This window comes from Parathielavia appendiculata, assembly GCF_033297405.1.
Source record: "Parathielavia appendiculata strain CBS 731.68 unplaced genomic scaffold N657scaffold_1, whole genome shotgun sequence".
Taxonomy (NCBI): Eukaryota; Fungi; Ascomycota; class Sordariomycetes; order Sordariales; family Chaetomiaceae; genus Parathielavia; species Parathielavia appendiculata.
The window spans coordinates 3,007,404-3,033,922 of record NW_026944220.1 but is presented as its reverse complement, the minus strand read 5'-3'; the positions used below and the strand labels follow the sequence as shown (position 1 = coordinate 3,033,922).

At 55.6% G+C, this 26,519-nt stretch overlaps 8 protein-coding genes across 8 annotated transcripts; 4 read left to right on the top strand and 4 right to left on the bottom strand.

Annotated features, from left to right (window-relative positions):
- The first annotated feature begins 477 nt into the window (after positions 1 to 477).
- Positions 478 to 2,335, top strand: N657DRAFT_639651 (branched-chain amino acid aminotransferase II). Its single transcript, XM_062791808.1, has 3 exons — positions 478 to 889; positions 970 to 1,733; positions 1,817 to 2,335. Exons 1-3 carry the CDS (start codon positions 820 to 822, stop codon positions 2,162 to 2,164), a joined length of 1,182 nt encoding a protein of 393 aa, XP_062652864.1. The 5' UTR covers positions 478 to 819; the 3' UTR covers positions 2,165 to 2,335.
- Positions 2,336 to 3,639: 1,304 nt separating this feature from the next.
- N657DRAFT_686488 (uncharacterized protein) lies at positions 3,640 to 9,261 on the top strand. The gene is made up of 9 exons (XM_062796833.1): positions 3,640 to 4,321; positions 5,234 to 5,727; positions 5,795 to 6,163; positions 6,222 to 6,566; positions 6,630 to 6,729; positions 6,781 to 7,525; positions 7,592 to 7,740; positions 7,805 to 8,002; positions 8,108 to 9,261. The coding sequence occupies exons 1-9, from the start codon at positions 3,691 to 3,693 to the stop codon at positions 8,947 to 8,949; spliced, it is 3,873 nt and encodes a 1,290-aa protein (XP_062652863.1). The 5' UTR covers positions 3,640 to 3,690; the 3' UTR covers positions 8,950 to 9,261.
- N657DRAFT_586721 (DUF221-domain-containing protein) lies at positions 9,196 to 12,544 on the bottom strand. Its single transcript, XM_062789806.1, has 3 exons — positions 12,238 to 12,544; positions 9,899 to 12,180; positions 9,196 to 9,831 (listed from the first exon to the last, which is right to left on the bottom strand). Exons 1-3 carry the CDS (start codon positions 12,376 to 12,378, stop codon positions 9,639 to 9,641), a joined length of 2,616 nt encoding a protein of 871 aa, XP_062652862.1. The 5' UTR covers positions 12,379 to 12,544; the 3' UTR covers positions 9,196 to 9,638.
- A 601-nt stretch (positions 12,545 to 13,145) lies between these two features.
- N657DRAFT_676767 (uncharacterized protein) lies at positions 13,146 to 15,867 on the top strand (the record flags this gene model as incomplete). Its single annotated transcript, XM_062795923.1, has 6 exons — positions 13,146 to 13,205; positions 13,399 to 13,561; positions 13,630 to 13,933; positions 14,023 to 14,178; positions 14,276 to 14,628; positions 14,849 to 15,867. The coding sequence occupies 6 exons, from the start codon at positions 13,146 to 13,148 to the stop codon at positions 15,865 to 15,867; spliced, it is 2,055 nt and encodes a 684-aa protein (XP_062652861.1).
- Positions 15,868 to 16,132: 265 nt separating this feature from the next.
- Positions 16,133 to 17,506, bottom strand: N657DRAFT_639646 (uncharacterized protein). Its single transcript, XM_062791807.1, has one exon. It carries the CDS (start codon positions 17,365 to 17,367, stop codon positions 16,309 to 16,311), a length of 1,059 nt encoding a protein of 352 aa, XP_062652860.1. The 5' UTR covers positions 17,368 to 17,506; the 3' UTR covers positions 16,133 to 16,308.
- Positions 17,507 to 18,684: 1,178 nt separating this feature from the next.
- N657DRAFT_53161 (uncharacterized protein) lies at positions 18,685 to 19,447 on the top strand. The gene has a single exon (XM_062787726.1). The coding sequence runs from the start codon at positions 18,822 to 18,824 to the stop codon at positions 19,344 to 19,346; it is 525 nt and encodes a 174-aa protein (XP_062652859.1). The 5' UTR covers positions 18,685 to 18,821; the 3' UTR covers positions 19,347 to 19,447.
- A 2,168-nt stretch (positions 19,448 to 21,615) lies between these two features.
- N657DRAFT_561909 (MFS general substrate transporter) lies at positions 21,616 to 23,342 on the bottom strand (the record flags this gene model as incomplete). The annotated part of the gene is made up of 4 exons (XM_062788092.1): positions 21,616 to 22,741; positions 22,828 to 23,033; positions 23,103 to 23,147; positions 23,223 to 23,342. The coding sequence occupies 4 exons, from the start codon at positions 23,340 to 23,342 to the stop codon at positions 21,616 to 21,618; spliced, it is 1,497 nt and encodes a 498-aa protein (XP_062652858.1).
- Positions 23,343 to 23,374: 32 nt separating this feature from the next.
- Positions 23,375 to 24,695, bottom strand: N657DRAFT_53107 (uncharacterized protein). The gene has a single exon (XM_062787725.1). It carries the CDS (start codon positions 24,320 to 24,322, stop codon positions 23,561 to 23,563), a length of 762 nt encoding a protein of 253 aa, XP_062652857.1. The 5' UTR covers positions 24,323 to 24,695; the 3' UTR covers positions 23,375 to 23,560.
- Between the last annotated feature and the right edge of the window lie 1,824 nt (positions 24,696 to 26,519).

Sequence of the window (26,519 nt, the reverse complement as noted above, 5' to 3'; positions counted from 1 at the left end):
GAAAGATATAAGGGTAGGCCATGGAACGGGCGGCAGATTGGTCCGTAGATAGAGTTGGAACGGTTTTGCCTGAAACTGGTATGCTCCAGCAATGGGCAAGGAGGCATTGTCGGATAACATGGGAAGGGCTTAGACATGGATGAAGGGCACACTATGAATGGTTCCCAGGGAATCGGAGGGAAGGCGTTGGAACTGCGTGGCAGAAATTGTTTCACGGCTCAATTTTCAATAAACTCATATTCAGCGTTATTGTGGGGAGGCAGTGCTCTCATAGCCAGTTTGGTGCTATCCACGGTCAACACGTAAAAGACTGGGCTGCCAGTGCTGAACACCCAACCCGTTTTGCAGTTCCCATAAATCTCATTGTTCTCTTCGTGGGACATTCGACAGATGGTGACATCACGAGCTCCAGTCCGCAATCGGACTGCGGGGCAGGCCGACAATCGGACGCTTATGTCAACTCACCTACCCCGCCATTACCAAACCAATGAAGCCGCAGCGCATGAATGGACGGGAGGGGAAAAGAGCTTTTCCTAGTTGCGAAGCCCATTTAAGGCCCCTGGATCATCAAGCCCGCAATCCGATCGGAGCAAATGGGGACAAGGGGTCACGAGCCGGGAATCCGACCTCAGTCAGCGCAGCGCTCGCAACACCCTTCATAGTTCAATCTCGTTAACCTATTGAGTGCTGTTTGTGTCTGTCTGATGCAAGGCTAGACAGTTTCACACAAGCGAGAAAAATTGTCCTTTGGCCCAAGTCAGGACACCTTCAATCTATATCCACCAGCTAAATTATCGGATATCAAGCCCAGCTGACACCATGGCCTCCTTCCCTCCTCCTCCTGTCAACACGATTGACTGGTCAAATGTTGGATTCCGCGTCCGCGAGGGTGAGATCTCTCTTTGGATGCGATCCTCAAGTACAATGAGTGCCGCGTACGGTGAACTAACGCGGTCCCCTGACACTCAGTCAACGGCCACATCGAATCCCATTACTCGGTTAGGACGGGAAAATGGTCCCCTCTTCAGTTCGTCGCCGACCCCTACATGCGCATCCACGGCATGGCCCCGGCCCTCAACTACGGCCAGCAGGCCTACGAGGGCCTCAAAGCCTTCCGCATGCCGGGCGACTCGGCCATCGCCATATTCCGCCCGGACCGCAACGCTGCTCGCATGCAGCACTCTGCCGAATTCGTTTCGATCCCCCCCGTCCCGACTGACCTCTTCCTTGACGCCGTCAAGGCAGCCGTGGCTCTTAACGCGGAGTTCGTCCCGCCCCACGAGACCGGCGCCGCCATGTACGTGCGCCCGCAAATTTACGGCTCTTCCGCCCAGCTCGGACTGAACCCGCCCGAGGAGTACACCTTCTGCGTCTTCGTCCTGCCCACGGGCGTCTACCACGGCACCCACCCCGTCAAGGCGCTGATCCTGGACGACTTTGACCGGGCCGCGCCCAACGGGACGGGCAGTGCCAAGGTCGGCGGCAACTATGCGCCCGTGCTGAGGTGGAGCGAGAAGGCGAGGAACGAGGGGTACGGCATCACGCTGCATCTGGACAGCAAGCGCCACGAGGAGGTGGACGAGTTCAGTACGAGCGGCTTCATCGGCGCGCTGGTGGAGGGGGAGGCCGTCACGCTGGTCGTGCCGGATAGCAAGGCTGTCATTGACAGCGTGACGAGCGACAGCGTGCAGCAGATTGCGAGGAGCTTTGGGTGGAAGGTTGAGAGGCGATCGGTAGGTCGTCTCCCTGCCGGGCCAGGGTGGCAATGGGTCGGGCCCATCACATCTCGGTTTACAAATTGTTAATCCCTAAACAGATCAAGTACTCCGAACTCCCCAACTTCCAGGAAGTCATGGCTGCGGGTACTGCTGCCTCACTCGTCCCGATCCGGTCCATCACCCGGCGTGCCAATTCCGAGCTGCCGCAGCACCCTCGCGTCTCGTCCAAGGATGGCGAAGAGACTGTCACCTACGTTTCCGAGGGCAACGACGAGCCCGGTCAGCTCTGCGTTAAGCTACTCTCGCAACTAAAGGGCATCCAGCTCGGCGAGCTGAAGGATGAGTTCGGCTGGCGCTTCGAGGTGACCGAGGAGGATGCCAAGCGTGTTGTTGACCGGGCCGAAGTCAATAACGGTAACGGGCAAACGGTGGATCAGCTGGACTAAAGAAGCTGGTGAGCAAGCCCAGATCTGGGAACGCTGAGGGCGTCCAAACCGTCAGTATTGTCCTATGTTGCGCGCATTATGCTTTGTATGCCTGCATGGATCTGAAACTGTGGACTGCAGTGGAGGTAGGGAGTGGGCGCTGCTGAGTGTTTGTAGCATTGAACGCTGGAGTGTACCAACAAAAGGCGGTAGACGAAAAGTCGATCATAACATTCCCTTGTCTATGTTCAACAAACTGCTAGCCTGTTCTACAAACTCCTCGCATGTTCAGCTATGTCAGTCGTTTGTGGGACCGACATGTGCACCATATGGCGTCTAAGTTCTGAGCGATCTCCAGAGTTGGTTGTGGTTTATGCCTCAGTCCCAGTCAGGGACGGTCGGTGTCCGCTACTTGCTACGACCTGACTGAGGCTATATATGAAATAACCCTAAATAGAATTGCTACTAGTAGAATGTCTAGGCAGGTCTAATTCCGCGTTGAGCTTCTTTCAACCATTGAACAGCGGGAGTCGAGATCAACAAGGTAACGAGGATTTTCGTTCTCACCACAAATTAACTGACTGTTCTAATTTATCAACTTCTCTGATTATAAGCCAAGCAGTCGCTTAGGGCGCGTAGTACTCCATATTAGTACCTTACTAGCATGTTTCTGTAACTGGGCTACACAACTTAGTCATAGCAAATGCCGGGGCTGCAGCTAGGATTTATCTACATCAGTTAACTTATGTGGTTATCCAGAATTTACACAAATGGCAGGTTACCATGGCAGCCCAAAGTCAGCAGCCTCACGATTAGCACCCAAACTGCTCTGACCGACAGTCTCTTATGCCGACGTGGACGCTGGATACATCGCGTTTTTAGAAGAGTTCCGCCACCCCAATCAAGCCTCGAAGCAGATAGCCAGGTGTGACCCAATCCCCCTTTCAGCAACTGAGCATTACGCCTATTTGGCTGGCACAGGATGATGTTGACAAAGAATCTGGCAATGGGCCATTCGAAGCAGATCCTGGGTTCGCATCTCCTTGGCAGAAGCAGGATACAATAGCAGAACACTTGTTAATATTTTAGCTTCGAGGAGCAAGACCCGTTCACAACGGGTGAAGGGAACAAACACAGTCAGGCCAGCTCAAACATGACGAAAGGGTTCAATACCTGTAGGTACTGTGAAAAGACAGCCAATAAAGCATGACTGGACTTTGGGTCCCTGCTCATCACGGACATAAATGGAAGGAGGCGGTGCCGAGACCGGGACTGTAGTCCTGGGCAGTGAGTAGCTCGCAGGGAAGGAGCAAAACAGTCTCGATTGAATTACCACGACCCGTTCTGTAGCAGTGCTTTGAAACCACTTGTGCATCACGCACCCACAAGGTTACAACCCCAAGTTGTGTTTCCGGCCCGTCAAACCTGCAGATTTGTCGATTTGATCAATCATTGATTCCGCACCCATCCATACCCCATCCCGTTCGACGCCCGCACACCAGGCAGGGTAGACAGAAGCCTTGGACGCAGGAGACGAAGATAGAGACATGGGAAATCGATTTCAAGACCCATCTTCTTCAGAATATTCGACACCGTCTGTTTCGGCCTCAGATGGCGACCCAGCACCAGAATCAGCGCCCCGTCCCAACATCGCCCAGAGGTTTGCCCGTCACGCCTCAGACTGGCTGAGAAAAATGGCCATCACCGGCGCGATGCGGAATACCACCGCCGACACATCTTGTGAAGCGTACCGATCTTATCTGTCAGAGCACCCAACGGGCGATCATACGACTTCAACGGTCGAAGAGAGATTCCGGTCAAGCTCGACACCCCTAGTGCCGCCGGCCAGGAGGGCCATATCTGAAGGGCGTACTCGGATTTCAAACAGCTTGGCGGTTTCTCCTCACGGTCATGCCTACCGCGACATGGACTATTCCCAGGATGAGTGTGAGGTTAGGGAACGAGGAAGAGCCTACCCCGAGTACACTGAACCCGATGCCAGCGCCTCTGAGGCTCATGAACCCTATCGTCAGCAAAGCTTGTACCAGTTCGACTTAGCCCGTTCCTCGTCTCCCAGCGACAATCAATACTTCACACCCATGAAGCAATATGACCCGTTTGACAGATCTTCGCCAAATCGCGGCAACTGGCTGCTTCAGCGACCATGCAGACACGATGGTGAGTTACCGTTCGTCATGGAGACATCCTTCAATAAGAGCCAAGATGCAGGAACCAGAGCCACACACCTGAGCGTCCAGAACCCTGGATCGTTCAACGAGAGGGAACACGGCTCTGGCGCCAGCACCCCGAGCTCTCTGAGGCGTGCAACCCAAGATACCTCGACGATGCGGGCCCCATATTTCCAGAAGCAAAGAGCGGTGCCTGATCCAAGCGAGTCCCAAAGTCTCCCTTGTTTTCCACGAGCAGCAGGCACTGGGAGCAGGTCTGCCTCCTTATCCGACCCTTTTGTTGCCTTTGGATTGGGCGACCGCCCACATCATCCACCTCAACAGTATCATGAACATCCAATGTCGAGGTATCTTTCCCATGGCGCCAACCACTCGACCGCTCTTGACCCAGCCTCCCATGGCCCAGAGATCATTTCCTCGGGAGTCAGCACTCCTTCAAGGTTTTGTGGCCAGCTAACTCCTCATGAAGCGCACAACTCTCCCGAGATTGAGACCGAGTATGCTTATGGCCAGTCAGTTATCAGCGGGCCAGTGACTCAGACGATGACCCCTACTACCTCTCCGTATGGACAACGGATGGGACAGACGAGCATGCGGGAGAGTGTCGGCAAGTCCAATAACACCAATCGCCTCCCGTACGCTGAGAACAACGGGGCGTGGTGGCGCGACCCCATGTTCTCCTCAGGCTTGGGAATACCGGTCACCCGTTCTTCCCGGCCCGAAACGCCTTTTGATACCAGACCGCGAGACTCCTCGATTCTTAGTCCTTTAGAACACGGACATCCGGTGACTTCGCGGCATCCCAAGCGACCTACCGCATGGCTCTCAGAACCACACATGGACAGACCAGAGAGTGACAGTCCTGGTTTTGGCTTGGATTCAAGTTCTGACTCCGACTCAGATTTCGAGGACATGATGGATATCGACCACGTCAGTCGGACTTCCCGTCGTCCATCTGACAACGGACGGCCGGACTTGACGATCCCCTCGGAGCTGAACGAGGAACAAGATCGGGTTGTCTGCGCTATTTCAGAGAGCCGTTCATCCGATATGATTGGCGTGGCAGCCATCAACATTACGCTTGGACAAGTCGACCTCGTCAAAGTTGTCAACGACGACAGATACCGGCGGCTCACTGAAACCGTGTGGCGGATGCCAATCCAGCCACAGACCTTTCTCTTGTTGAAAAAGGTCGTCAATCAACCAACCAAGTCAGCCCTGGCCGTGGGCTTGGAACAGAATTTTCCAAACGCTGAGATAGTGCCGCTGGACAGAGAGCATTGGAACGAGTCTGAAGGCTGGAGAATGGTCGACCGCTTTGCATGGAGGCAAGACATCAAGGTCATCCGGGAGAACCTGGAGCACAATTTCTACGTTTCCTGTGCTTTCTCAGCGGTACGTTACCATGTCCACCGAGTCCGATGGCATCAACACTGCACCATGAGTCTAACAATCTGTCCAGCTGATGGCCTATATTGAAGAGGAGACGGAAGTGATCTTCCGAGAGAACTCACTTCGTATCAAATATAAGCAGGCCGCCGATACCATGGGACTTGACCGCTCCACCATCACTTCCTTGGAGCTGTTTCAGAACATCCGCAACACCAAAGGCACATCGTCGACACTTTTCGGTTTGCTGAACAACACTCTTACTCCTCAGGGACGTCGCATGATCCGCTCAGCACTTCTACAGCCGAGCACGAACAGCCAGGAGATCACGGCGCGGCACGAAGCCGTTGAGGAATTCTCAAGCAACGAGGACCTATTCACCGAGGTTCGCGCGAACCTCAAGCAGCTACTTCATATCGACGTTGAGCGGTCTATCCCATGGGTAAGCGCAAACAACTGCAGGTTCTGTCCAGTTTGCTTCGCTAACTCTTGGAACACAGGTCTCCCTGAACACCGAAGAATACCGGCTTCCCCTGCACGACGGAGTCGCCCTGATCCAAGGACGCCACCAGCTCGCTATGCCCAGCCACGGGGAGCTCCAGGGAGCTGAGAAGGACTTGAGTCATATTTTGATGCTCAAAGCGTACCTCAGAGGTGTCCAGGCAATTCAAGAGACTCTTGAAGCAGGCAGTTGCACAAGCGAGTTGTGCAAATGGGTCCTGGAGAAGTGCGGACGGGAGAACACAGCTCCTATGGTTGGTGTCATCGACGAGGGCATTGAGTCGGACGCCATCTACAGCAAGGCCCCGATTGATATCCGGAACAACCGGCTGTGGGCGATCAAGGTCAGTTTGCACCGTGTCAAAGCCAGGTGACCTTGCCACTTTACTCACGGCATCCATTCGCAGGCCGAGCCGAACGGGGTTTTGGAAGGAGCTCGCCAGCTGTACCGGAATCGTACAAACGAACTGCACCAGTACGTACAAGAGCTCACCAAAGCATTCCAGGGTTGGTAGACTTTCGGCGCGACCGATCCTCGCTTCTGCTGACAATGGGCAGAGCATTTGGGTACCGTACCCGAGCTTCGGCTGGCAAACGATAACCATTACTGGCTGCGGTTTCAATGGTCCGACGTCGAACGAGAATTGGCAAAGGACCAGGTACCTACGGAGGACGGGAGAAGCGGGGGCGCTCGAACTTTGAGGCCACAACTCCTCGGCGGTGTTCAAATTGTCAATGGCATCCGCCGGAAACATCATTACGACTGCCAGACTTTGGAACTCATTCAAAGGAGCAGCCAGATCCAGCGCCATGCCGACATTGTCACGGCTCAGAGTGACACCTTCGTTGCCGACCTGAAAAAGTCCCTGCTGGAGCATGCGGAGCCCCTCCTCGCGGTCAACGAAGCCATCGCCGTGCTTGACATGGTGTGCTCCTTTGCACATCTGGCCACCACCCAGAACTATGTCCGACCCATCATCTCGGACAATTTGGTCTTCAAAGGCGCCAGACACCCAATCGTGGAAGCCAGAAAGCCGAACTTCGTTCCAAATGACGTCTACTCGGGAGATAATGGTGGCCGCTTCCAAGTCGTCACCGGTGGAAACATGAGCGGCAAGAGCACATTCATCAGAACCATTGCCTTGATTCAGATCATGGCACAGGTGGGCAGCTTCGTCCCCGCATCTTATGCAGCAATCCCCATCTGCGATCGTCTGTTTACTCGACTATCGACCGAAGACAAGCCGGAGAGCAATCTGGGGACATTCGCCGTCGAGATGTCAGAGATGAACATGATCCTAAGGTAACTACCTGATTCGGATAAAAAGGTTCCATCTCCCATCGCCATTACCGTGCTGACCCCAAACAGGCAGGTTACCAAAGACAGCATGGTCATCGTCGACGAACTCGGCCGGGGAACTTCGCCAAAGGAAGGCCTTGCCATTGCTCTCTCCATGACCGACGAGCTGATCAAAACTGGATGCCGCGTATTCTTCGCGACACACTTTACTGAGCTTGGTAACATGGACCCTTACCTGGTTTCGAGGTCTCCTGGCAATTTGCTAACTAGTTCGCTGCTTAGCACGCGTCTTGAATTTTACTAAACGAGACAGTGTCCTGAACATTCATTTGTCCAGCGACAGCACCAAGGACGGCGATGTTGCGCAAATCTCTTTACCACACACCATTGCCCCTGGACCGGTTAAGAACGAAGACTACGGCCTGGATCTCTCCCGCCGCTTCCTCCCAGAACGGGTTGTCAACAACGCCGAGCGAGTCTGTAAGTTTTTTCGCGATGGAAATTCGACCAAAGCACCCGGTCCAGCCACTCGAGCCATAAAACAGAGTAAACTAATACTTGCCCTGCCGGATCTTCTGAAACAAGCCGTCAGCTCGACCATGGACGATTCGGCGCTTGGCTCATACGTGAAGAAACTGCAGACGGAGTTCACCATCAGAATGAACATCGCTGCCGATGATGATACCCAGCTTGTGGAGGACCAAACCGACAACAATGCTAAACGTCCAGCCAACCTCCCACTGCTTGAGAAGCCAAGCGAAGAAGAGCTCAAAGAGTGGAAGAAGAAGTGCGACGAAGGAGAGAGGAGGGTCATGCATGTCAACATGGCCTACACTCAGGACAAGAAACACTCCGTCGTCGACGAGGAAGACCGCACATATCCTTACAAAAAGAGCAAAGCTGGGGATGATACAGCAAGCCTCGCGTCTCAGCCCACCCCCATCAACCGCGGATTCCTGATTGAGGAGCTCCGGAGGGACGCATGCACACCGATCGCCAGAGCTAATCCAGCAATCTCCGGCACTGACACAGATTCAATCATGGAGGACGCCCCTCGGCCCGCACGCATGAGCTTACCCCCAAGACCCGTCCCCTCTAAACGCTCACTTCACCGGGCCATCTCCATTACGTCGAGCAGCTCGGTCTACGATGAGGACATGGCGGACATTGACGAAGCCGACGACGCACTGACCGCAACCTCTGAGCGACCTGGCCCAGAGGCGTACTCGGAGCTTGTCCAGCCTCTTGAGCAATTCCAGCCTCTTGAGAAATTCCAGCCTCTGAAAGAGTGGTATGCCCGTCAGGGCCAGACGGAGGGCTCAGAACCCCGCGAGGCACCGACGCCCAGCAGCCTGACTGGGAGCCGGTTTGACACCCAGGACAGCTTGCAATCTGTTGAAGAGGACGAAGAGGTGTATGATGATTGATGATTGAGTTGAAGATGGACATTTGTGTTTACTTGTTTGTGGTTTTGCTTTGCTTAAGACGGAGGTTGTTCGGAGTTGCATTTCACTGATGATCTGGCTGCGAGAGAAGGGCGGCAATTTGCATCTGATTTGCTCAGGGATATTCTATTAGGACGAGACGGAGAGGACTTCTCAGGGTTGAAATGGTTGTGTGGTAGAACGGAGACGGAAGTGGACTACATCTGCTCAAGAGGACGTTCAATGGTTGCTCGATTAAGTAAATTTGTCATTTCCGTCGTACTAAGCCAGATTTCAATTGTTTAGGTGGTGCAGTAGCGACATGTGACTAACAGACATGGTTAATGTAATGGTTTTGGCAGCCGAGGTGAACTTTCATACACCATATATGGATGCGGGTAGATAGCAAGTGGCTGGGACTTGGCACGAATCTTCGAATATGCCCTACTTGTCATGACTTGGCGTCCCATAACATTTGAATGGTGTTCCAGGTTGTTCCTCAGTCAACTTCAGTATTTACTGGCGAGCGTGCACCCTGGTATAACCCCAACTCCGTTGGAACAAACGCAAACACTCTACCTGCAACAAGGCTGCAGAGATCCATCCATAAAAAGCACTCCGTCACAGTCCATCTCGCCCTACGCCTATGTGATGAATGGACCGAAGTAACCAGCAGTGACATGAAAGCCAGATTATTCCCTCCAGATGTGGGTATCTCCAAGACTTACGGAGCTGGACGAGTTCGTACTACTGCCAGGCCCGCGGGCCGGCGTCTCATAGCCGGGCTCGCTATTCTGTCTGTCGACCCATGGCGGAGAGACACCATCGTCGTCACGGTCGACTAGCGGTGGCGGTGGGTCCCGGTATATCCAAGGCTGTTCGAGTCTAACCCAAGTCAGCATGTTGCACGGCACTTTTCCCGGGGAAACATCAAGAAGTAGGGAATACTCACGGACAAACCAAGCTCGGATTCACAAATCGTAACCCCTTCTCCCGGTCCTCGTCCACTGTACTCCCCCTCCTGAGTGTCTCCCTCTGCTCGGCCCCATGCCCATCAAAATCCTCGTCCAAAATCGCGATATCACCCCCTTGGCTGGGCCGCTTTATACTCCGCAGCGAGATGAAGCGCGTCAGCGGCTCGACGCGCTTCCTAAAGTCCCAGCCGTACCACAGCGTGGCCACAAGCAGGGGTACAACCAGCAGGGCCACGGTGAAGGCCTTGCGCAGGGCCAGATAGCCCGACATGGTCAACTGGAAGACAACCAGGCCGAGCATGATGCGGTAGCATATCATTCGCCAGGCGCCGCCGGTGGCGTGCTGCGGCTGGTCCATAGCGTACAGCAGCTGGTACTTGTAGGTGAAGTAGCCGAGCGAGAAGTAGGCGAGGCCGAGACCGAGGACCAGAAAGCCGCCGCGCAGGGCGCTGTAGACGAGACAGAGGATAAAGACTAGGAGGGCCGTGGGCAGGTAGAAGCCGTAATAGAACATGGGCGGCTGGACCAGCTGGGAAAAGTCGCGCGGCGTCTTGGCGCCCATGCGGTAGATGGGGTACTGCGCGACGCTGCCGAACTCGAGCAGGCGGAAGGGAAACAGTCCCAGGCCTTGCAGCATGATGAAGTTTGTGTAGAAAACGGACAGTTCCTCGATCTTGCGGGCGAGTGTGTAGGCGACGTAGGTGGTGTCCTTGAGGGATTCACGGAGAGCGTCAAAGATGGAGGTGGCGGCGCCGAAGACGGTGAAGATGAGGAAGATGTTGAAGAAGGTGAAGAAGAAGTTTTTGCTGATGACCGAGAGAGCAATGTCGCCTTGCGAGAGCATGCCCTGATGGTACGAGAGGTAGTCGTAGAGATAGGGAACTGCAATGTTAAGAAGGGAGACGACCGAGGTGGGGAGGCCGGTCTGGACGAGCGCTCTGGCAATCTCGTGTTCTCCAAGCCACGCGCCGAAGTGTGGGAAGAACTTGTTAATGGTGCAGATGCTCAGGACGGAGGCCAGGAAGGCGACTGGGACCAACCAAACCACCGAGAGGATGGTAACAAAAACCGTGACGGCCCAAGATCGTATGCGACGGTTGAGGCGCGGAGCGTATGTGTTCTTCCAAACGATATCGGATGGCGCAGGCGCGGGCTTTGTCAGTAAGCCGCCCGGGTGGGGATCGATAAGGGCTTGGATCGCCATCTGACAGGCGGCAATCGAGTCCATGGTCACGAAAGCGAGATCGGCGGGCTCGTACGTCTCCTTGCGGGCGGCGAAGATTTTGTCATCGAGCTGGCGGAGCTTCTCGGTGAAGTAGTCGATGGCGTCGGCCTTGCGGCTCTGGAGACGGAGGAAGCCGTACCAGAACCGGGTCTGCGGACGCTCCCTGTCCATGAGACGGGCTTGGGGGCCCCTAAGAAGGCGATCGCTTTCTCCGGCTTCCTCAACCACGCCATCTAGGACCTCGCTCGAGTCTGTCCCGAGCCCACTTTCGTTGCCGCCGCTTGTCCGGTTCCCGGTTGCCTCAAGCGGCTTGTGAGAAAGGTAAACACTCCAAGCCTCCTCGAGCTTGGCTAACACTGTCTGTCTCTCTTCCATCAAGCGGTCGAGTTTCGCCCAGTTCCGGCACAGGGTGACGCTTTCGACCTTGCCGATTTCGAGCTTCTGCACCAAGTCCTTGATCGCCTCCTCTGTTCGAAGTTCTCCCGGGATACCGGACAGTCGGAAAGTGCGGTCGGTAATGGTAGACTGGGTGCCTAGGTAGTCCTGGCGCACGCGGATCACCTTGGACGTCTCCTTCTCCATAAAGTACAGCGTCAGACCTGTGAAGAAATAGGTGAAGATGAGGTACGACCAGAGATAGCCCATGTTGCGGTTGAAGCTGTTATCGTCATCGTGGTCCGGGGCGTCCGAATCGCCAAGCATGCCCGGCATCCCATCTCGGTACGTTGCATACTGGTGAAAAAGAAACGAGCCGGGTTTGCCGGTATCAGGCGATCGGCCAAAGTGACGGTTGATGGGCTCGAGGACCACAGCGGCGAAGAAGAACATGACACCAAACAGGCGCATCGACATCTTGAAAAACGCCAGGAAGACGTAAGCGTCGAGCCCGGCCGAGGCAAGGACCTGTTGTTCGGTAATCTTGTAGAGGACAGGTATCCATCCGAAGAAGGTGTCGGGTAGTAAAGGCAGGCCGACGAGCGGATCGGAGTGTCGCTTTCGCGCAAGGTAGAGGAACTTCCATCGCGGTCGTAGAGTCTAGGGCGAGCGTTGTCAGCGACTGCAAAGAAAGAAAGAACCTCGAGAATATCCTACACAGAAAGCTAAAAATGCAGACAGGCCAAGCGTAACGGAGATGAGCAGCTGGACCTGAGTGTCGGTCGCGGACTTGCCGCCGATGTAGTCATCTGCGGTGCAGTTTTTGTTGGAGTGGTCGGAGTTGTCGAATATGTTCATGGCGGCCACTTGCGACGCACTTCACCTGGAAGCGCGGGATGCCTTGGAGTGGACAGTGGGTGTTGCTGTTAACATTGAGAAGCTCAATGTGAGCTCGATCTCAAGCTCAGCAAGGTCATGCACCTCGACTGAACCTTCGTGTGTCCAACCGTTTACGACACTGCGGAGCACACTGCGTGCAGAGTGACGTATGACCCGGCACCGGCAGGCAACTCTTGGCATGAAATTTGAGTGCACTGCCACTATCAATTGAGGGGAACTGCCACATATGGCGTGGCACACCCCTGGCTTCTGAAGCCAAGACCGATATCTTCAGTCGGGTCTTCACTTCCTCTGCTTCTCAGCAGCTGAAACTTGAATGACAGGGTCAGCATCCAGCAAACTTAGTGTTAACCCGGCAGTCGGCTGAGCGATGCAGAGACATTGGACACCAGTTGCATGTGATTTCATCAAGACCGACGATTGCCACAACCCATCCACTACAGGTATCTTCACGCAGGCAGACACAGTACACAGATATCGGAACAAGCAAGGCTGTTGCTTCATTTTTTCCGCCCAGTTTTATCTGCCGTTGTACAATGGCAAAAATGTACCCATTGCTTCGGGCATGCGGCAACCCACTTCGGTTCAACATGAACTGTTTCCTCGATAAGGCCAGCCGCCCCTGAAGCCTTGCACTTCGAGGCACCTCTCATTACATACCTCTTGTTCTCGTCAAGGCCAGTGGCATTGCCTCATAGTTCTTGCACGGTATCATCTATTCACCAATGCCTCTCAGCATGGTCACCCGCCTTGAGCTCGCCCTGGATGCCCCCGAGCTTGCCGGTGTCAGCGAGCCCTCCTCGACCTGATTGACAAGCTCCAGTTTGCCCAGCTCCACAATGTCAAGCTGCCGCAAATCGTCGTGCTTAGCGACTAGAGTGCCGGAAAGAGCTCCGTCCCCGAGGCCATCTCCGGCACCCCCTTTCCACGAGATGCTCGCGCCTGTACGAGGTTCGCAGTTGAGATCCGCCTGCGGAGGGCACCTCACTCGACCATACCGTCTCCGTGATTCCGGATAAGAACAGGGGCTTTGCCGACCAGGAGAGGTTGAGGCAGTTCGGTGGCACCGTTAGCTCCGGCGTCCCATTCGAGCAGCTGATGCGAAGCGCCGTCGATCTCATCGGTCCCAAGAACTATTCCGGTCAGTTCGCTCCTCGCGACATTCCCGTGGTCGAGAAACGAGGCCTGATATGCCGCTCCTAACACTAGTTGACCTGCCGGGCTTGGTCTGGAACGCAAACCATGACCAGTCCCTCGAGGACATTAAGACAATCGAGTACCCCTCAGACCGCTACATGAAGAGACCTCGGACCATTATCCTCGCCGTGGTCGGTGGCAACTCTAACTCTGTACAAGCCCACATCCTCGCCAAGGCTCGTCACTTCGATCCAGACGGAACCAGGACCATTGGCGTCTTGACAAAGCCAGACCTCACCGAGTCCATTGGCCTTGAAGATATGTTCTTTAACCTAGTCAAGGAAAAGGACAAACCGAACGACTTCAAGCTCGGCTGGTACGTCTTGTTGAACCCGGTCCGCGGGAGCCCGGTCAGCCTTGGCGCAGCGCCGAAGAAAGACTGCAGGCCGAGACCACTTTCTTCAGCCAGGAGAAATGGAACTTGCTCCCACCCTCCATCTGCGGTGCGAGCGCCCTGATGCAGAAGCTCAGCGTGCCGTTGCAGCAGCACATCGGAAAGCACGTTTACGTACTTCGCAAACAGGTCCTAAAGGCCCTCGACGACTGCGAAACCGAGCTCAAGTCTCTCGGTGACGCCAAGGACTCCCGGAGGAGTGCGCATCGAGCTTGTCGAACTCTTGTTGGCCTCCAAGGAATTGGTGATACCTTCTGTCTACAGTTTCTACAAGGATCCACCCGGGAAGAACTTCTTCCGTGTGGCCGCCGACCCGAGAGGAACTCCGGCCCAGAACTTGCGCGCCCGGGCCACCGAGGAGAATGGCCGCTCCGCCATGAGAATACGCGCTCATGGGCGCAAGTTCAACTTCTCCGCATCCAACCAGCACGCTCCCGGAGAAGCTCCCGGCGACAGCGTCAAGCGAGATTTCGTCAGGCAGGAGCTCGAGATGCTGCTGCGCCAGATGCGTGGTTCCGAGTTTCTCATGAATTCGAAGCCAAGGGCCGTCTACATGCTCTTCCAGATCTACTCCGAGTACTGGCCCATGCTAGCCCAGGAGCACAGGAACAACCTCGGTGCGTGCAACGAGTTCCTGAGCGGGTTAATCAACTATGCCTAGCCGAAACGGATGCGCGAGCTCCTCCGCCGTCGAGTTTAGGACCGCACAGGACCGCACATAAGGGCGATTACGACAGAGGCGCAAAGTGAGCTGGATCGTCTGTCGCAGGATATGAGTCTCGGAGTTCAGCCCTACGATCCCGAGATGAGGAGCATCTGCGGGGCTGGCACGTCAAGGTCTCCCAGAACGGTGCGCCTTCTCCAAAGCGGAGGAGGTGCTCGAGAAGATGATTATTTACTATGACCTGGCGGCCAAGACGTTCTTCAGGAACGTCATCACTCACGTAATCAAGGGTTACCTCCTCCAAGGCATGTACAGCATCTTCTACTCGGCCAAGGTGCTCGGTCTGAGCACAGAGACCATCGAGGGCATTGCAGCCGAGGACAGGGAGACAAGGGACAGGAGGCAGACATTCAGAGTCCAAAGGAAAGCCATCGAGGAGGCCGAGGAGATTTGCGCGAGTCTTGCCTTCCGTTTCTCTGACACTCGGCTCACTCCTCCAGTGTACGCTGAAGACGGCGAGGATGCGGCAGAGGACAACTCCGACGACGAATTCCACCCCAACGAAAAGTCCCATGGTCCGAGATGTCGCCCAAACTCAATAACCAGTCGACCTTCCCGGCGAACAAGGCGACCCTCCACCGGAGATGTCCAGGCAGCTCAGCATGCCGCTCGAGCCTCCGAAGCAGCCCCTCACCAGAGATATACCCACCAGCCAACCCACGTCCCCAGCTCAACAGCCTACACTCCGTCAAGGACAGACAACAGCCTGAACCCACCCAGCCCAGACCACCCGCTCGAGGACTTTTACACGACGTCGTCACGACCCCAACAGCAAGCGGCCCATCCTCCACCTCCGCTCCTACGACCTGGCAAGGTGCGAGCCGACGACGGCAGCAGCCACCCGTCAGGACAGGGACAAGCGTACTCACCGGCGCCGCCCCGCTCTTTGTCGACGAGAACCGCGCAGGCGTCGGCCGCCGCGCCGCCAGAGCAGTACTATGCCAATGCCTATGCCAGCAACAACCCTTATGCGCCGCCCGCCGAGGCGGCCGAGTTTGAGGCTATGAGAAGGCAGGCGCGGAAGATCGCTGGGAGGCTAGAGGTTGGGGATGGGGTTTCTCTTGTTCGACGGGGAGGGGTGTCTGGTTCGGACGAGGTAATTGCCAGATCCCTTTATCACCTTATGATGTAAGGGTGTAGGTGCTGAGGAATATGCCCTTGTTCATGGCTACCGTATGGGGTGTGCATTGTTGGTTAGTTTGAGTCAGGATGGTTGTTGTTTATCGTCAATTGCCTTATCTACAACGTTGAGACTTCCAGGTTGGCTTTCCCACTAAACCCTCCATCAGGGACGTTGGCACTTCTTTTGTCCTGTTCTTTTGCCCTGTAGGTGCTTCATCTCATAGAATGTCTTTACATAGCTGACCAATTTATCAGGGCGGAGAGGGACTGAAACTAGACGCCGTCAGGATTAAGTGGAGAGTGATTCCGTGACATCATCAAGAAGGACCGAGCCCGGTTGCAGGATACATATGCCCGGGAATATGAGAGCCAAACCACATCGCCAACAAGCATATATGAGTTCCGACAACCTACCAGAATGTCCGCCTAGCTGTTTCAGCAATCAAGCGCATCAAATCCGAACGGGTAGAGATTCCCGCCTGGCTAAGACATGCCCCTGTTTCACCAGCGAGTTCTTGCATGGGACTCGGTTGGCAAAGTCTTCCAGGTTCCGCATCGTACACTCGGCGATCTCTGTGACGGCCTCCTCAGTAAAGAAGGCTTGATGCCCGCACACCAACACATTGGGAAACGTCATCAGCCGCATGAAGTCGTCGTCCTGGATGATCTCGGCGCTATGGTCTTGGTAGAAGAGCGAGCCCTCTTTCTCGTAGACGTCCAGCGCCAGCCCGCCAAGATGCTGGCTCTTGAGCGCATCGATCACACTCTTCGTATCAACCAGCGCACCGCGCGACGTGTTGATCAGCATCGCGCCCTTCTTCATCATGCCGAGCGTCTTGCCATTGATGATGTGCTTGGTCGACGCGGTCAGGGGACAGTGCAGGCTGACAAAGTCGCTCTCGGCCAGCAACCGGTCCAGCTCGACGTACTCGCCCAGGTCGCGGAACGCGTCGGTGGGGAAGGGGTCAAACGCCAGCAAGCGACAGCCAAACCCGCGGAGGATCCTCGCCAGCGCGACGCCAATCTTGCCCGTGCCGACGACGCCGACCGTCTTGCCGCACAGCGTTCGGCCCATCAGGCCATTGAGGCTGAAGTTTCCTTCGCGCACGCGGTTGTAGGCGCGGTGCGTCTTGCGGTTGAGCGTCTGGATCAGCGCGACGGCGAACTCGGCGACGGCCTCGGGCGAGTACGACGGCACGTTGGCGACGAACAGTCCTAGCTTCTCGGCCGCGTCCAGGTCCACGTTGTTGTACCCCGCGCAGCGGAGGAGCACGGCGCGGACGCCCACGTCGTGCAGGGCGTGCAGGACGGCGGAGGGGAGAATGTCGTTGACGAAGACGCAGACAGCATCGGCACCACGGGCGAGCTGGACGGTCTCGGCGGAGAGTGAGAATTCGTGGAAGGTGAGCTTGTGGGGTTGTGAAGAGGACGAGGAGAAGGAGAGGGCGGCGTTGGCGCGGGAGAGGTATTCCTGGTCGTAGGGCTTGGCGGAGAAGACGGCGATGTTCATTGTGGCCGCGAATTTAAGATGGTATTTCCAGAGATATGTGTGAGGAACTTGTCGACCGTTGTTGGAACTTCCTGTACGAGTAGTATGCACCTAACGAGAACAAGGAAGGAAAGCTCAGAAGAAGAGCTGGAAGTGCCCCCGCAGCACCAGGTCACCTCGGCGGTCGGGTCTCATCGGCCTCCGCAGCCATTCACCAGGCTCTACTGTGGTAACGTTAGCGCCCGGCTTGGCATCCGTCAGCTCTTGTTCCATTGTGGTGTGTGATGTGCCCGCAGCAGCTCCACATTTTTGGCACCGGTTCAGCCCCATATTGCTGGTGATGATGTTCCCTGCTCGAACCAGCGTCAGTCCACACTCTGTTTGCACTACACGTGTAGAGACACCCATCTTTGGTAATCCACATTATAGGTCTCTGATTCAACGGTTGAGTGGTCCAACAAAGTGCTTGGGGGCAACAAGGCGAATTACGATCTATCGACAAGGCGATCTCGGCTTCCTATTATAAACGCACAGCGATCCTGGCGCAGACGGCGACAAAGCACAATCTCCAGATCAACATGTGTTGAGATCGTTTGTCCGTACCTCCGTACCTCGCATACAGCTGCCCTGGCTGTCTTGGCCTGACCAGTCATGTAACTCGTTACCCCTGTTCCCAGCGTATCGCTGGCCGTCGTGGGCGCCGCAACTGTTGATGGACAGTACTGGACACCTCCACTGTTTTGCTATCGTGCAGGTCAACGTCCAAAATCAGCCTGGCCAGACTGCGTTGCAGCTTTACCGCTTGATCATGCAGATAACTCAAAGCAAGCAAGGCTCGCCGTTTCTCCCTCGTCGGCAACGCTCGTGGACGTCGGATTTACATGTGTTCCAAGCCAGAAAGACGATTGTCATCATGGCGAGCCACTGATGCTTATAATCTCCGAGTTCGCAGTAGTTATCACCGTCTGGACCTGCATGCTGGTCGTGCCGCTCTACTTCGTCGTGTCGGTGCAACGGGTCTCCCGGACATATGGCGCGACACGTCAATCGAGTTTCGGTGCATGGCATTGTTCATGAGCGTCTTCCTCGAGATGTACTTCGAGCACATGCACCAGGGTTCTTGGCAAGGCATCGGCTCCAGCGAGGAAGACGCCAGAGACCGGTCAACGCTGCTCATGCGGGGAACTGCGCTTTTCGGCTAGCTTATCGGCTACATTATTAAAGTACGGCGCCCACCCCTCTGCCCGCTCTGGCTTCTCCATGCCTTGCTCAGGCGCACCTACGAGCGCATCAACTTCTGGATCAACCCGCTTCTGAATCGTCCAGCCGACAGAGTGCCGCTGCTTCCAGCCTGCCCCAGTACACGTACCGGCCCCTGTCCAGCCCGCGATCCATACGGGTCGTCAGCCTGGAAATACCGGGCAGCGACTGCTTAAAGACACCAATCAGCTGCCGCATAGAGGAGATGGACCTCCATGCCGACCTCTCCTTCACAGCCCAATCCTACGCCTGGAACTCACCACGGAACGGAGCGGATTATTTGCGACGGCGCGACCATCACAGTGACCAAGAACTGTGTGGCCGCCCTGAGGAATGTGCGTGATGACCGCGCGTGCAGACACCAGCGGCTGTGGGTCGATGCCATCTGCATCAACCGAGGCGAGGACGAAGCCGTCACGGTGGAGAGAAGCCAACAGATTGGTATCATGGGGGAGATATATACCAAGGCGTCTCAAGTCCATGTATGGCTCGGTAAGCATGATCGGTCCAGTCAGGTTGTCTGCGAGTTTCTGGACAAGGTGTCGGGTGCGTATAAGCGCCGAGTCAGGAGGACGCCCGGGGATATGGAGCAAGTACTGCGAGTTGCAGAGAGCTTAGGGTTGGATATCGCCCGGCGCTGGCCGCAGCTGAGCCAAAGCATAGTTAATTCCTCTTACCGGTCGTGGTTCCACCGCGCCTGGTCGGTGCAGGAGGTCACGCTGCCGCTGCCGGGCGGGTAACGGTCGTCTGTGGCTCGACGAAGCTACCGTTTGAGTACCTCCGTTTTTGGTGGGGAATCTTGAGAAAGCTGAGGATAATTTATTATAGTACTTTTACATAACGTTATAGGTAAGATATAGGTAAGTATATGGTGGGAGCTAGGTAATACCTATTGACCTATATTGAACCTCCACACACGCAGGTGCCATGACATTCCTAGGACTTAACCGGCTAGCGGCCGCCCGACAGGCAAGCAGAAGGCGCCCGACATTACGACTTTCTTTACCTTAAGGTACACACCGTTATGCTCGATCCAACAAACCTGCCATGGTGCGAACTGGACGCAGACGTCACTGTGACACAGCGCAAAACGGGGCGCCCCCGAGAGCTCAGTACGACAACAAACCCAAACAGGACAGCAAGAGAGAGAAGACCGTAGGCTGCCCACAGCTGGCACCTCGTACAAAAACGCAGGACCCATCAATCTGCCGCATCGTTCTGCCCATCGCCTCATTGTATTGCCCGGCTGCTGCAGCATGTCACTGATGCACGGGATCACGATCCTGTCCCCAATCGTGCTACGGTATCACCCGTCAGACAAAGATGCCTCGTTGTGCCCGCTGCTGCGTTTCTGCCATACCATGTTCGAGATTATGCGAGACCCTTGAGGAAAGGAAACCCCGGCGCGTTACGCATATCCCAGCGTGACGTCAAGAGCGTGTGAATAACGATCACTTGGGCAAATCAGGCCCTGTCCAGGAAACCGACGGCCAGCATCCCCGAGACGGAAGTCGGGTAAGATGTGTCAGGCACTGGCAGGATGGCAAGAGCGGAGGCTCAAGCTGCCCGGACAGATTCGCTACTACCTGGTGTCATCATTTGACACAGCCGGCACTCAGAGGGACGCCCGAGTCAGCAGCGTCTTCCCGTGCCACGAGAGTATGGTTTACCCTGTAGGCTGTTGGATCTGACATCTGGGTAGGTTGGAGCTCTATAAAACACCCTGACTGTGGTGTTCACCCCAGTAACTGAGAAGCGAAGCTTCTGAACACGGTGTGTGTGTCACGCCAAGCCACAAGGGATTGCTGTGGCGACCAATCGCTCCCCGAGAAACTCGGGAGGATTGAACCAGTAAATGAAGCTCTCGCTCCTTCCTCACTGTTCCATGCGTAAACACGATGTCAATTTCGTCATTGAAGGTGCGCTTCAATTAGTGCTGAATTCTGCAACGGCTTAAATCATGAGGAAACGGGTCATGAGCAAGCGAGGGCAAATGTGGGCACTGGATCAATCGAAAGGCGACTGAAGCTGTGCTGCCACCAGTCCGAGCCAGAATGCCGTTGCCTGGGGCGCAGGCTATAAATCCGCAGCCCTTCAAACCGGTCTCCAACGGCCCGGTCTGCTGTGTACTCGGCCGAGCGAAACTCTGTCCCAAGCGCTGGCGAAAGAGCCCGCAAGATCTGAGACTCGGACTTGAGAGCGACGGGTTACCGCGTCGTCCAATCGGTTCGGTTCTAGACAAATAATGCGTACGCCCTTCAGGACTGTCCGACAACCGCGAAGGTCGTGATCCATTTTCCTGTATGAAACACGCATGGCTGGCGTGGCACATGACTTCTTGCAATTTGCACACATCTCAAACAATGTTGCCTTGGCTGTTGATATTCCGGGGCACCTAATGTTTTCCCAGTTCGTCGACATGTCAGAAGCTGCGGTACGGAACCAACTTCAACCAAGGTAAACGATCCGCTCCATCAGGAAGACGAAGGGAAACAGACAATGCAGGGAGAAAATAGTGGGAACGCCATGGAGCCAGCATTGTGACCGTATAGCATGGTAAGAGACTGAGATACTGTGTTACTGGAGTCAACCATTCCCCCTTTTCCTTACCAATTCGGGAGGATGAAAACAAGGAATAAGGTATGGGCGGAGCAATTTGTGGCAGCAGGGAATTCTTAGTTGCCTGAAAGAACAAAAGAGCTTTCCTCACATTGGAAAGGACTACTCACTGAAGTCACCACAGTTAGTTAATCCAGCATCTTTTTCAAAGTATACCGCGAGAAGAGCCTCTGTAAGGCTAGAGTCAATAGATACATGGACAGATGAAATACCTAGAGAATCCACTCAAAGACCTCTCTCGACAGATCTAACCATGCGAATTGCATATAGTGATGTTCCCCCGAATGACCATGCTCTCCCTGGCGCGGAAAACCTTCGCCCAAACCCAGCGCTTCAGTGGCAGGCAGGGGCACACACTCCCCCACGCTAACGAGAAACCCCAAACCATCCTCAAACCGTATACACAAAATCCGGCCTCTGATCCCCTAGCTTCTCAATCTCCTTCTCGGTCAGCCCTTGCACCCAGTAATCCCGCCCACCTCTCCTTCGCTTCGCATTCTCCCGCCTCAGCAACAGCGACATGACCACCGACCCTCCAAACAGGCACACAGCCAGGTAGCCTATCATGACGCTATGCCCCTGGGAAAAGCGCGGGCTATCAAAGTAGACGTTGCTGCTCACGATGCCGTTGAGGTTGCCCCAGCCGATGACAAAACCCAGCACGACGCCGCGCTTGTAGACGCCCTCGACGTTGTTGGCCACCCAGCTGATGGTATTGGAGATGCACGGGTAGATGCCGAGCGCAGCGAGGAAGGTGCCCGCGTACTGCACGGCCGAGTTGTCGGTACCGAGCAGCATGGCAAAGCCGGCAACGGCGAGCACCGAGACCAGGATGTTGCACAGGCCGCGCGCCCGCGTCCGGTCGGCGACCACGCCGATGACGACGGTCAGCAGGGCGGCCGCGGCGTAGGGCGGCACCGACATGAGCTGCGACCGCACGACGCTCGTGTTCCAGCCCAGGTTGGAGATGATGGTGGGCAAAAAGAGGGAGAAGGCGTACAGCGGCATGTCGCAGCCCATGTAGATGACCATGCCCAGCCACATCTTCCAGTCGCGCATAGCCTGCCAAAAGTAGCTCATCTGGAACGACTCGTGTTCGGCCGACGACTGCTGGTCGAGCTTGAGCCGGCGGATCACGCGGGCGCGGTCGTCGTCAGACAGGAACTTGGCCTCGTCAGGGAAGTCGTGTACCATCCAGAAGGACGCGACACCGACGACCATGGTCAGCAGGCCCTCGAGGATGAAGATCCACGACCAGCCGGGGAGGTTGCCGACGCCGTCCATGTTCTCGATGGCGGCGGCGAGCAGGCCGCCAAAGGAGCCCGAGATGGCGGCGGCCGAGAAGAAAATGGCAGCGCGCAGGCCAAATTCGGAGCGCTTGTACCAGCACGAGAGGTAATAGTTGACGCCCGGAAAGAGGCCGGCCTCGGTCAGCCCGAGGAACCAGCGGGCGGCCATGAGTCCCGACCAGTTGTGGACAAAGCCCATGCCGAGCATGCTGGCGCCCCACAGGATCCTGCGATGGTGTTGGACATGAATGAGTGACATACTCTCAATATTACAACATCTGCGAGGTATGGGAACAATGTAAATGTTGCTTACATTATGATGGGTATGAAGATGGAAGGGCGGAGTCTTTTGAGGAGAATGTTGGTAAGCGGCTCAAACACGGCGTAGGATACGAAAAATATGGTGAGGGTCGCGTTGTAAGATGTCGTGGTGAGGTTCAGGTCCCTCGACAAGCCGGCGATTTTTGCGTTGCCGATGTTGGTTCGGTCAAGGAACGCCAGGAGGTAGAGAAAGCAAAGCTGGTGGATCACAGTCAGCCATATCCTCCAAGCTGAAAGGCGGACCTCAGCAGAAAGGTTAATGATTACCCATGGAATGAGCATCCAGTCCAGCTTCCAGACAAGCCGTCGGTCCTGCGATGTACTTGTCAGTGTTTCTGCGAGATGGTGACGAGGCTTCATAAACCCAGAGATGGGCGGATCACCTACGACCTCCGCTTTCTCCTCTTCCGAGAGATGTGCGTCTGGGTCCCGTGGCATGTCCCCGTCCTCGTCGTGACTGCGATTAGCATCGCTCGATGCCTTTTCCTTGTCGCTCAGGCTGTTCATGTTGATTACGTCGATGTCGAATCGTCTCTTAGAATTGAGAAGGTGGAAAGCTTGGGCGGAAATTCTGCATCAGCCGACCGGAGTTGAACAACCAATACGTAACAACCCCAGCGGGCATCGACGGCCGCCCAATTATTCCTTGATGGAAATATACCCGTGATGGTGTGGAAGAGAATGGAACGGTAATGAGCCGGGGATGTGTCTGATCCCGCGAGATATTAGGAGGGGGCAGCAGCCCGACTTAATAAATGTCCCGGCAGAGAGAGGGAAGGTAAACCGGTTGCAAGATTCTCGGCCATCCAACCTACCAATTTTGCAGATGGGAGAATTTGGTGGAAGCTGGTTTTCCCAAGCCCCGTCATCCGCAGCAGCCGTCCAGCGGTTGTTTTCGCTGCGAAATGCAGGTGAGCAAGACGCAAGCCAATGTGCTGAATAAGAGAACGCTGCCGGCCAGCTTGCGGGATATTATTGACCAGATCTAATCCGGGAAATGATACTTTGCAACGAGGGAAAAAGCTTGCCAATCGCAGCGTGGCTGCGTCAGCGGGCTTGGTGTTGAGGGGATGATCGCCACCACGCAATTGGACGAGAACGATGGTTTGTCGAGGACCCTGGGCTGCGACACTTGTCATGAGGAACAAGCAGATGCAGGCCGGGGGAGGAGAAATGCGGAGGAAGCTAATCCTGCTGGGGCAGGTTATAAGTATGTATGATGCTGCAACCCGCGCGCATGCCCCCGGCCGGACCGTATCACCCTCCCCCTGCCGCCCGTCTGTGTTTCTCCAGCGAGCATCACCGCAGGGAACCCGCAAACATCGAGCACGACCGTCTGAATGAAAGATGGCAGTGCGCTCCAATTGATCTGCTGGCGCAGGCATTGAGTCCCCCATCAGAATTGCGCGGCCAGCTGAAATACCAAACTTCCTGTACGGCATATCGTCGTCAGGGGCGGCCAATGAACCTGGACGATCCTTCAACATCGACAGGGAGCTCACACTCCGTCTCAGGCGCAAGCATGTTGCCAGCCCGGTCGTAGCCTAACGGGCTGCGCCATAGCGGTAACAGACAGTAACGAAGAAAATAGAGTTGTACTAGGTGTTGGTCGGGCCCTTGAACACGGGGGGTCTTGGGTCGATATGGTGCCGTGGCTCCGGAACCCTCGTGAGGTCCCCGCAGACGACCAGATCTGCATCGAAATGCATCGGGGGTCAGGGGCAGGGGGTGAGAAGACGGGCATTCCAGAATGAGTCGTCGAAGTCCAGAATAGCGAGCATTGGTTGCCGTCGTCCCCGCTCGTTATTGGCGTCATCGTGTTTCAGTTCACCTCCTCAGCAAACCATCCCATGAGATCGTACCACTGAAATCCCGAGTCCTACCAGGTGGCCAGTTGTTGCAGAAACTTGAAATCCCTAGGTGTGACTACTCTGTACGGTGCCTTACACAATGGAGTACTAGACATGTGCTGGCCCCTGTCGGAGGTAAAGGGGCGATAATTATTATTCCTACACCGCTGTGCCCTTGGGCTTGCCGGGGGCGATAATTACTTGATCCCTGGGGGACAAAGAGTCACCAGGTACACTTGTCAAGTACAGTCTACCAACCGTATGGTCAAAGCAACAGATGTCGGTCCGGTTTAAGGTTTGGCCAGCCCACAAGGGCATGCACGCCCGGGCTGAGTTGCATTCGCCATCGATGTCGCGCGTCACTGGATATTCACGGGCGGAAGGATGCTGGCCAGCCCAAGCCTTGACGGAAAGAAACCTGTCGATGCAACCATGTTCCGTTGCACGACGAATCCAATAGGGCATGCCATCTCCGGTGACCCCGAACAAAGTTCAGCCGCCTCGAGGCCTTGTTGCGAGGAAGGTGATGTCGCTGCACGCTTTCAAGTGGCTGACCATCCATCAACCACTTTGTCGAGGGCACTGCTCCACCAACAGTCTTTTGCTGTACAACAACGTGGCCACTCCTCCGGAAACTGCCTTAGGCGTGCGCGGCTGCCAGACATCGTCAGTGTTACCGTCAAAGCGGATCCGATCTACCTATCGATCAAATTGGCCCCTGGCAGATGAAGGATTGAACGAGGCCCGGGGCCGAGCGACGGGGTCTTGCTGAAATCTGTGCCGATACTCCGCAAACTGGGTCGTGCTTGGAGCATCCGCAAGCTGAACGAAGGCCAGAGGCGCACTGGCATGGATGGAGGGAACAGGGCGACCACTGATACGTATCGTTCTGCAGGTATCCGTGTCACCCGAGGAGGTCTTGAATTTGTCGCACGGCCCCTTGCTTCCCCTAGAGGAGCAACATGCCTGAAATCCTGGTATATTTTGGCTTCTGGGAAGAGGGGATGAATTGCAAACCGATTGAATGCACTTCGGCAGTCTTATCGATTCAGCTGAGGCTGAAGTAATTTCTTGGGCTGTCGTCGGTGAGTGCCTGCCAAGCCGGGAAGATCTTCGCCAACGCTTCTGTGGCCGCTGTGCCTAGAGCGCCGAGCCAAGCTAATCGGCCCCTGGCTCAGCTCGAGAGGTGGTACTGTCATGTTGTTGTTATTAGCTGGCGCGACTTTCCTTCTCCTGTGTCCTGGCAGGGCGAAGCAAGGTCATGCTGCAGCGATTCGGAGAATTTCCAATGCAGTCGAAGAGCCTGCAGGATGCCGGAGCGATCTCGATGGGGGATGTTGCAGGACGCACACACAGGTACAGCTCCCGGTGCTTCAGCAGCTCATGGACGACTGCACGGATAGTATTCACCGTCTGGCGAGGGAAGCCATGGGCTCGGAGCGCGTGTCGAGCAAGGGCATAGCGCCGCATAGGTACCTTGTGCAGGGCCGACAAAAATGACCTTGGAGGAGATGGACGCTGACGTGGTAGACTTGCGGCCTGGCTCGTAGTTGTAAATGTGCTACCAAGCAGTGACACAGGCCGGCGTTGAGAGGCGAGTCCAGGTTGAGGTGGGAATCATACTATCAGAACACAAGTGATGCGAGGACAATCGCAGTGCAGTGAACTGAAGAGAAAGCATAAGCGGGACCCACAACCTTCGCAGATGAACGAATCGGAGCTTTCCCACTGCAGCCCGGTTTTGGGCTCCGAATTGCCAAGGCTTTCATGAAATCCGATCTCCGAGTCCAACCGTCCTCGATTCCCTTTTTCCCAGCAGCACAGCAGCGGCAAC

Excerpts from the sequence above, each read along its gene's own strand:
- N657DRAFT_639651 (XM_062791808.1), top strand. The coding sequence starts at position 820 with ATGGCCTCCTTCCCTCCTCCTCCTGTCAACACGATTGACTGGTCAAAT. Across the intron at positions 890-969 it reads TGGATTCCGCGTCCGCGAGG|TCAACGGCCACATCGAATCC; the intron begins GTGAGATCTCTC and ends CCTGACACTCAG. Across the intron at positions 1,734-1,816 it reads GGAAGGTTGAGAGGCGATCG|ATCAAGTACTCCGAACTCCC; the intron begins GTAGGTCGTCTC and ends ATCCCTAAACAG.
- N657DRAFT_686488 (XM_062796833.1), top strand. The coding sequence starts at position 3,691 with ATGGGAAATCGATTTCAAGACCCATCTTCTTCAGAATATTCGACACCG. Across the intron at positions 4,322-5,233 it reads GCGACCATGCAGACACGATG|ATTTCGAGGACATGATGGAT; the intron begins GTGAGTTACCGT and ends ACTCCGACTCAG. Across the intron at positions 6,567-6,629 it reads ACCGGCTGTGGGCGATCAAG|GCCGAGCCGAACGGGGTTTT; the intron begins GTCAGTTTGCAC and ends ATCCATTCGCAG.
- N657DRAFT_586721 (XM_062789806.1), bottom strand. The coding sequence starts at position 12,378 with ATGAACATATTCGACAACTCCGACCACTCCAACAAAAACTGCACCGCA. Across the intron at positions 12,181-12,237 it reads CTGCATTTTTAGCTTTCTGT|ACTCTACGACCGCGATGGAA; the intron begins GTAGGATATTCT and ends CGCTCGCCCTAG. Across the intron at positions 9,832-9,898 it reads AATCCGAGCTTGGTTTGTCC|ACTCGAACAGCCTTGGATAT; the intron begins GTGAGTATTCCC and ends GACTTGGGTTAG.
- N657DRAFT_639646 (XM_062791807.1), bottom strand. The coding sequence starts at position 17,367 with ATGAACATCGCCGTCTTCTCCGCCAAGCCCTACGACCAGGAATACCTC.
- N657DRAFT_53161 (XM_062787726.1), top strand. The coding sequence starts at position 18,822 with ATGCCGACCTCTCCTTCACAGCCCAATCCTACGCCTGGAACTCACCAC.
- N657DRAFT_53107 (XM_062787725.1), bottom strand. The coding sequence starts at position 24,322 with ATGTTGAAGGATCGTCCAGGTTCATTGGCCGCCCCTGACGACGATATG.